This window comes from Poecilia formosa, unplaced genomic scaffold (genome assembly GCF_000485575.1).
Source record: "Poecilia formosa unplaced genomic scaffold, Poecilia_formosa-5.1.2 Scaffold134, whole genome shotgun sequence".
In the NCBI taxonomy this organism is placed as follows: domain Eukaryota; kingdom Metazoa; phylum Chordata; class Actinopteri; order Cyprinodontiformes; family Poeciliidae; genus Poecilia; species Poecilia formosa.
The window spans coordinates 1,026,809-1,035,514 of NW_006800073.1; the positions used below are offsets into that span (position 1 = coordinate 1,026,809).

Here is an 8,706-nt window from a genome sequence, read left to right on the forward strand (position 1 = left end):
ACAGATGGATGAACAGATGAACAGATGGATGAACAGATGAACAGATGGATGGATGAACAGATTAAAGGATGGATGGATGAAAAGATGGATGGATGAACAGAAGGATGAACAGATGGATGAACAGATGAACAGATGGATGGATGAACAGAAGGATGAACAGATGAACAGATGGATGGATGAACAGAAGGAGTTTCTAGACGTCTAATCAAATCCTTCCATCAGAACAAACTGAGGTTCAAAACCAAAACGATTTTTTCCACACATCAATATTTTCCCGACAGCATCTCCAGCCTTCACAGAGAAACTTTCCTAAAAATAATCCCAATCCCAAAAACCACAGTCTGCTTCAATCCCAGCTCCTCTCTCTCCTGTGCCTCTCGATCGCCCTCCGCTGTCTGACCTGCAGATGAAGACACCGCAGGGGGAGCGAGGGTGATAGAAAGAAAATTAAAAAGTGCAAGGGGGGTTCGGAGTGCAGCGATGACTAGAGCGCGAAGGCGGGAAGCAGAAACGGTCCGGAGATTCAGCCAAACATAAACGGATGGACGGATGAAAGGAGGGATAGGCGAAACAATAAAAGTAGGCGGATCTGAGTCAGCCTTAAAGTCCAAAAGAACTCCAACGATGAATGTATGAACGAGGCGTACAGGTTGTTGATGAAGCATGTTAATAATTTATGAGTTTTAAAGTGAGTGATGGGAGGAAAATAACAGCTGAATGATGGAAAACATGAATAATACATACAGTTTGATCAGTAATTACAGGATTTCTGCTCAGTGATTAACCGCATGTTGACAACACAACATAAATTCAATCACGTCACAACAGCAGGACATAATTATGAGAACCGGCAAAAATACAGTGCAACTCATAAATCAGGGGTGTCCAAAGTGTGGTCCGGGGGCCATTTGTGGCCCTCAGAAGGATTTTGCACGAGTCCCAACCATCATCAGGGTTTCTGTAGGTTTCACCAAGTCAGATTAAAGGGAGACCTAATGTGAAAAATTCACATTTTCCATGTTTTTATATTTCCATTTGGCTCTCAACTACTTCTAAAAACAGCAAAAACACTCAAAAAACACTCCGCTCTTTTTTAGTGTTGTTTCAAAAACCTCCTCATTAAGTCACAGTTGATGGCCCGTCGCCGAGCAACTCAAGCTGAGCTCCAGCATGTTTAGTCAGCTGGTTTTACTGCTGCATGCAATATACAATGGCTGCTGGAAAAGACAAGGGTATTGACTTACCATCAAGAAACCACTTGCTGCATTCTTGTTCACTGTGCAGGAGGCTCCACTTTTGCTTGTCAGAGATGTACGGTTGTATAATTGCGCATCTGTTTGCGTTAATTTTCACATGTGACTGTAAACGTTGAGTGGGAGGAGGAGGTATGGCCAGCAGCAGCTTATGCTGATGTAAAGTGACAAGACGCCCTAAAACAGCTCATTCTGAACTGATCAAACTAAAATCTCATTATCTAAGAATAACTTTGTGCAGAAAATGTTATGAACATGTTTTGTTTAGCAAAAATTAGTTTTCAAGTTGTGACTTTGGACCTCATGGCAAATAGTTTGGACACCACTGACATAAATGATGTTAACCTGATCATCCTGATATTAGTTTCAGAAATGGGCAACAGATTCTGGATTAGAAACTCATTTTATATACAGAGTTTTTTATACCGTTGTGATATCACATGTGATTGTAAACATAAAACCTACAAAAAAACAAACTATTCCAATTATCTAAACAGGTTTTCATAAACATTGGTCTTGAGTAAAATTAGATTTCTTTTCCTCTTTATTAGAAGACAAAATACATCGATGCAAATCAATAAAAAAACAAGCAATCAAATTATATATTTTTTTAACAAAGTACTGGAAATACTCGAGACGCTCATCTTTGACCTTCAGCAGTAACTGAAACTTAATTTTCTGGAAAAGCAGTTTCCGTATAACGGCAGTTTTCAATTCTTTTTTTCAGACATAAAGGAGAAAAGCAGGTTTTTGTTCCTACCTGGGAGCATCAAAGCTGTCGTATGATCCCACAGTGTAATGGCGGAACAACCTTTTGGCTCGTTCTCCACGACTCTCTGAAACATAAAATGACTTGATTCAAAGTGTGAAGAAAAAAAATAAATCTAAACACCAGCTTTTAGCAGGGGGTATTTCTTTAAATTTTGCTAATTTACTAACTTGCTTCAAGTTATATATTTAGTTTGAGTCCAATGCTAAGAAATTAGCCTTGGCTTCGAGCAAAATATTTAGCTTAAATCCATTATCGTGAAGCTAAAAAGCTTGTTTGCTAACTAAATATTAAGCTTAGAATAAATGTTTAACTTGAAATAAATATTAGCTTTAAATATTTAGGTTTAAGGCTAAATATTTAGCATCAAGCTAAAAAATTAAAAGTCTAAAACACTAAAGCCTCTGCAGGGAATTTTTACCATCAGATTTCAGAATGGGATACTTTTTAGCCATAGCTAATTTATTAATTAGCTTCAAGCTAAATATTTAGCTTCAATCTAATTACCTTGAAGCTAAAAAGTTTGTTTTTTAATTAAATATTTAGCTTGAATGTAATTATTTTGTTATTTAGCCAGGTAAGGCTAATTTAGCTCAACAAAGATAATTCAGCTTTGTTAAGCTAAATTAGCCATAGCTAGCATAATTTTTTTTGTTTATATAAAACAATTTAAACAACTTAAAAGACAGCTGTAACTGAAATTAATCTAATCAAACATTTCTCTTAGTGTTGGACTAAACAATATTCGATATGTTTACTCATGTTGGGCTCTTTGTGTTTGTTCACCTGATCGGTTGTCCTGACTTCGAAGCACCACTTCCTCCACGCAGTCGGAGGGGAACCAGCCCGTGCGACCTCTGACCGTCCCCTCCCAGTAGCCGCCCTCGCCGACGCTCAACACTAGGAGGAAAAAAGGTCAGCAGGTCAAATACAGAAAACCCAACAGACACAAACAGACTCACACAGAAAACGAGGAGAACAGAAATGAAAAGACATCCAGGGTTATGCAGACAGGAAATTAAAAAACACACACAGACGGACATGCAAACTCCCTACATACTCACCAAGACATACATACCTGGCGACACTTTAGACTCACTGACAAACACACAAATATTCATACCTGCAGACATTAGATATAAACATATATGGAGACCTTACACTCTCGTTAAGATGGTTCAACGAACTCATGTTCACCCAGAAAACAGGACATGTTTCCCCTAAATTAGCTTAGTTGAATTAAAACTCCTTCATCGCTCTCCCTTCCCTCCGTCGAAGCAAAAGTATTCCCACACTTTTCACTTCTGGCTACTTTAAAGGTAAAGCTGCAGACGTTAGGGATACCAGCTTCTTACATTTAGACATTTTCCTTTATGAAACAGTTTCACCTCATTGAGATTTGACAAAGAGCTAAATATTTATCTTCAAATTAAAGAAATGTTTGCTAACTAAATATTTAACTTGAATGTATTTGTCTAGATGCTAAATATTTAGTTTGAAAACTAAATATTTATTTTGAAGATTAAAAAAATTATTTGCTAACTAAATATTTAAAGAGAAGCTAAACAAATGTCTGCAAACTTTTTTGTTTCAGGCACAATTTTTCAGATTTGTATTTGTAAAAAAAATATGGTGCCAGTGTCACTTATTAAAATTAATAAGTAAAACTTGATGTCAGCGATTGTGACGAAGTAAAACAGAAATAAATTCAGAGGGATGAATAAGTTTTCCAGGCATCGTAGCCGCTTCATTCCTACCTTTTCATCCCACATCCCTGCCCTCTTCAGTGAGTTTGTGATCATAACAGACGAGATGCAAAACCACAAACTCCCAAAAGGAGGTTTGTGATCAGGAAGTGATGTCACAATGTGGAAGAGCTTCACCTTTGACCCTGTCTCCTTTACTGAAGCTGATCTCGCGCTCGCCCTGAGCGGAGTGGGACCGCGTTGCTACAAAGACCCGTCCTGGGACGGCGCTGTAGAGGCGTCTGCGCTGGCCTGCGGTTTGGATGGTGGTGGTGGTGGTGGAGGTGGAGGTCGGGGGAGGCCTAGTCAAAGTCAGGAGGGGATTAAGGGGAGACTTAACAAACATACAGGCGTTTAAATTTATCACTTAAACTGGTTTGGTTTAAACAACTAAGAATCTGTAATAAACTTTACTTGAGCTTTTTAGAGTTTATTTTATTCACTAATATCTAAATTGTTACTAAATTTGTCCAACTCATTTTTTAACTGCACAAAATCTGATCAAGTATTTTTTATAGTTTCTACTGCAAATATCTCAGTGCACTTTAATTAAGACAAAACTAACTTATAAGTAACTTTTCAGGAACATATAGGAACATTTTTTTTTAAGTAAATAAATCCTTAATGTTGATAATCTGCCAGATTATTTAACTTATAACAGAGAAAAATGTTTTGTTATAAGTGAAATAATCTGACAGTGGAACTGGTACGTTGTTTATCAATATTCACTCAAGTCATCGTCCGTCCAAGTCGGAGTCAGATTTAGCTTCCTGCTCGTCCTCAGCAGGAGGAGCAGCCAGTTTGCAGCTCACCCCCGTCTCTGGCTCTGCCGGCTCCGGTCCTCCTTATCTCCGATCCGTCCGCGGGACGGGGACCGCGTCCTCGCTCCTCTGGGGCTGCTGGAGCTGCGCAGGGTTCCTGTGTGTTTATACCCCTGAGAGGAGGGGGAAAGGGGGGGGGAGGGGAAGAGAAGGGGAGGAGGGGAGAGGAGAGGAGAGGAGTTTTCTAAAACATTTTCTAAATCTGCCTAAATTTATGCTATACAAATATACAATTTCTTTAGATTTTTCATCTTTATTTTCTTTGCAATGTTTCTAAAATAAACCTTGGATATTATATATTACAAACATCAAGCCACCCAGTGTTGTACATTAATGAGATCTAGTTATTTTTTTTATTGTTTACTTTCTCTTTCTCTGTTCTTATGTTGGTTATGGTCATTTATATTTTTAAAAAATAGAAGTTAGAGATCTAAAGTTGAATTTACTGATCAACTAATGATGAATTAGTTAATCAATAAGTTTCCATTTCCTCAAAAAACTGAGTTTTCTCTTGTTTCAAGATGGCCGACGACCATATTTCTGTTATATAAAAGGAGAAACACATCAATGTATCTTCATTTTTGTCAGTATGAAATAATGACTGAATAAAAAAAACACTGTCATTTTGTCGCATTATCAAATGTAGACATATTTTTAAAAAATGTGGTAAAAGAAGGAGCTTTTAGGTTGCTGAATAGAAAAATAACCAATGAATGAAAATAATAAAATATGTGAATCGATTTCAAAAGTTGAACATCTTCAATTTTTTAATATCAGAAATTTCAGGTTTTTTTCTCGAAAATCTCTGAGATTTATCTCAAAATTTCTTAGTTTCTCAACACAAATTTGACCTTTTCTTCTAGAATATTTCTGAGATTAATCTCAAACTCTTTTCTTTCAGCAGAAAACTCTTTTTTTTTTCCTGTCACGTGCCGTCATAGTGTCAGCGATCGATACCTGCACAGAAACGATGTTGGTGCTCGGCGCGTTGGGGACGGCCATCCAGTCCGGCAGATTCATGCTGCTGTCGCTGTTGGCCCGCAGAAACGGGTGGGGGTGGGGCACCGCCAGCGTCCGGGTGCTCTCTCTCCTCTGGGGGGCGTACTTTGGAGACTCCACAAAGGGAACTAGGAGGAAAACATCCAACAGATCGTCACAGATCCCTGCAGCCATGGAGACGAATTTCTGTTTTAAGTCAGAACTTCTTTCCTAACATTTTTGTTCTCCATTCATCAGGTGAGTTCAACAAGGTGAAGGGCAGAACAGAAACTAAGAGGAAAAACAGACTAAATCCAAAACACCACAACCAAAAACCTTCAAAAAGTGTGAGGAAGAGAGGCCATAAAGTAGAATATTACAATAAAATTCTACTTTATGCTGCATGGAAGCAAATTAAAGATTTGATCATCGTAAACAGATGTTGGCAGCACTTACCCACATCTGTGTCCCGGTGGTTTTTTATAATCTCCCCCAATTCAAAATGCCCAGACATAACAGCCACCTGGTCAAAGCAATAAATAAAACATGAAATACGTAAAAAAAAAACAACTTGCTGCCAAACTACCAGAAAACAAATTTAAAAACATTAAACTCAGAACAGCAGTTGATGCTGATCATCCAGTTTCAAATTACTATTTTCTTTAATTATGAAATAAAATGCAGTTTTATAAGGTGAAATATTTTTCTGCACATGACTGGCTGCCATTTTCTGCCATTTATTTTACTTTAGGTAATTTATTGATAACTTTTTTTATTATTATTTAGAACAGAAATTAAAATTAGATATAACTGAGCTAATATTTTACCTTTTACAATTACCATCAGCCAGGATATTAAGGTAAATAAAAACAGGAATTCCCTGCACCTCCTCCAAAAAATACATATGTAAATGTTTATTTAATTGGTAATTTAAATAAAACTATGAAGAAACAAAACACTGAATAATTTTTTAGATACTTATTTTAATGTGCCAGTAATGTGTCAAAAAGACACACATTTAAATGTTAAATGAATAAATAACACTGAAAATTATTAAGTGGTAAATTTAAATATTAATTACTTAATATTTCCTGTTTCTGTTCATCATGAAACAATTTAAACTGTTGATATTGCTCATCAAATTCACCCTAAATCTGTTTAAGTTAAATATTTTACATGAGTCATCATGCGTCATCTAATGTTTGCATGTCCAGATTTATTTAAATGAGCCTTTATATATGTGAGTATTGATTAATTAGCATTATGTTAAATTGATTTATTATGAAAAAAATAAAAACATCATGCTTGGTAAAGACATAATGAATAAGAAATTAATCTATTATTTGAGTTTATTTAATGAACTGCAGTAATGTTTAGAATAAATGTGCATTACAAACATTTTTTAATAAACTATAACCAAACTAAACTGATTGGTAATCATTGGATTTTTTTTGTTTCTCATTTTTCTGCATTAGTAGATTTGTTGGCCAGACGTCACCAGGCCTCACTCTTCCCGGTTTTATCCTCGTAAACCTTCCTGCTGATGAACAGTTCGTTATCTGATGAACTGTTCGTTCATTTCCAGTTCACCTGGAACGGAGTCTGGCCGCTGTTGTTCTTCATGTCTTTACTGGCTCCTCGGTACAGCAGGATTCGTGCACAGCTTTCCTAAAACGAACATGGCAGATTAAAGTTCAGGCTGAGAAACACATTTATAATTCACAAAAAGAACAAGGAATAAAAACAAAACATGAAGGAATATTTAAATGAAAAAAGTTAAATTTTTCACACAATTAACATGAAATTTGTCTGTATGCTAATCAGCTTCATGTGTTGCTTTGTTTCTGAACTGAACACTTTCATTTCTTTAATTGAACACCATTTTGCTTTCTTAATTGAACATGTACTTTTTACCTGAACACTGTTTAGTGCTGGAACAGAGTACCTTGTTGTATAAAGCACAGATGTGCAAGGCAGTGTTTCCAGAAGCGTTCTGGGAGGAGGAATCCGCCCCGTAGAAGAGCAGGTGCTCCAGATGCTGCGAGTTCCCGTTTTGGCAGGCCTTCGCGCCGTCAGGATCAGGAAACAGAACCGGAGGAACCACCAAGAGGAGGAAATCAGAAACACAGAAAACAGGAACGGTTGTAATCTACCTGTTGGATTATCTGGTTTGTTCCTTTTATGGAATTTTATTTTTACACAATAATTTCCAGTTGGAGGGAATTTTTCTCTTACTTTTGTGTGTTTTTACAGTCAGTCTGATATGATGAGTAACCGCCTTAACGAGGTGCTGATTTCACACAGACAGACATTTGAGGAGGAGCAGCAAAAGCAAAGGATCTCCTGGATGGGGTCATCCAGGAGATGTCAATGTAGAATACTGAGCTGTCATGATAGTCGTGTATGGCATCAGTCTGCAGGCAGAAGCCTTTTCAGATTCACTGTGGGACTGACTGCTACAGGAGACCCTTCTCAACCAAAAACAACAACAACATCCAGAACAAGTCTCTGGAGAAACGAGTCGGGATGACAGTTAGGTTCCCAGATGGACGGATGGATAATGATGAGGAAGATGCTGATGAAGATGGCGTCTACCTTTCTGCTTCCTGTCGTTTCCTGATCAGAGCGGACGGATGGTTGGAATGAAGGATGAAGGAAAGATGGAGACAAACTGGAACACAGAGCAGATCTGAACTCAAACGTCTCGGTTTCCTCCAAATGGAGCCGATAACTTCCCTCTGCTCCGGTCCGGGCCGCCTGAACGCACCTGATGCGTCTCGTCCCAGCCGTTCTCGTCCCTGATGCCCAGCTTGGCGCGGTGGTACAGCAGCGTTTCACAGCAGGAGGTGTCGCCCCCTGTTAGCACAGTGTGGTAGAGCGGGGTCAGCCCCCGCCGGTCCTTGTAGTCTGGAGACGCACCCAGAGAGAGCAGGACCTGCAGGAAGAGACGAGGGAGCTCACGATGATGATGGAACACGACGCTTGGAAGAAGATAAAACCAGGAGCATGTAGCTTCAGTTTGGGTCCAAAAGGCTCTGAAAACAAGCAGCTTCATTCTGAATCATGTGGATTTTATCATGAGGTACAAATGAGGATAAATCTTGTTTCTGACGCTTCAGAAGTAAAAACTTGTCTCTTCT

General features: G+C 38.2%; 1 protein-coding gene across 5 annotated transcripts in view; it reads right to left on the minus strand.

Moving 5' to 3' along the window:
- shank1 (SH3 and multiple ankyrin repeat domains 1) overlaps nucleotides 1-8,706 on the minus strand; it is an 80,322-nt gene that overhangs the window by 30,358 nt on the left and 41,258 nt on the right. For all 5 annotated transcript variants that reach the window (XM_016676401.1, XM_016676402.1, XM_016676400.1 and 2 more), the window contains exons 7-15: nucleotides 8,334-8,501; nucleotides 7,512-7,628; nucleotides 7,157-7,234; nucleotides 6,023-6,089; nucleotides 5,546-5,715; nucleotides 4,580-4,701; nucleotides 3,906-4,069; nucleotides 2,809-2,922; nucleotides 2,014-2,089 (exon numbers count right to left, since the gene is read on the minus strand). In XM_016676401.1, the coding sequence (XP_016531887.1) occupies nucleotides 2,014-2,089; nucleotides 2,809-2,922; nucleotides 3,906-4,069; nucleotides 4,580-4,701; nucleotides 5,546-5,715; nucleotides 6,023-6,089; nucleotides 7,157-7,234; nucleotides 7,512-7,628; nucleotides 8,334-8,501 (1,076 nt within the window). The remainder of the gene's footprint in view (nucleotides 1-2,013; nucleotides 2,090-2,808; nucleotides 2,923-3,905; nucleotides 4,070-4,579; nucleotides 4,702-5,545; nucleotides 5,716-6,022; nucleotides 6,090-7,156; nucleotides 7,235-7,511; nucleotides 7,629-8,333; nucleotides 8,502-8,706) is intronic.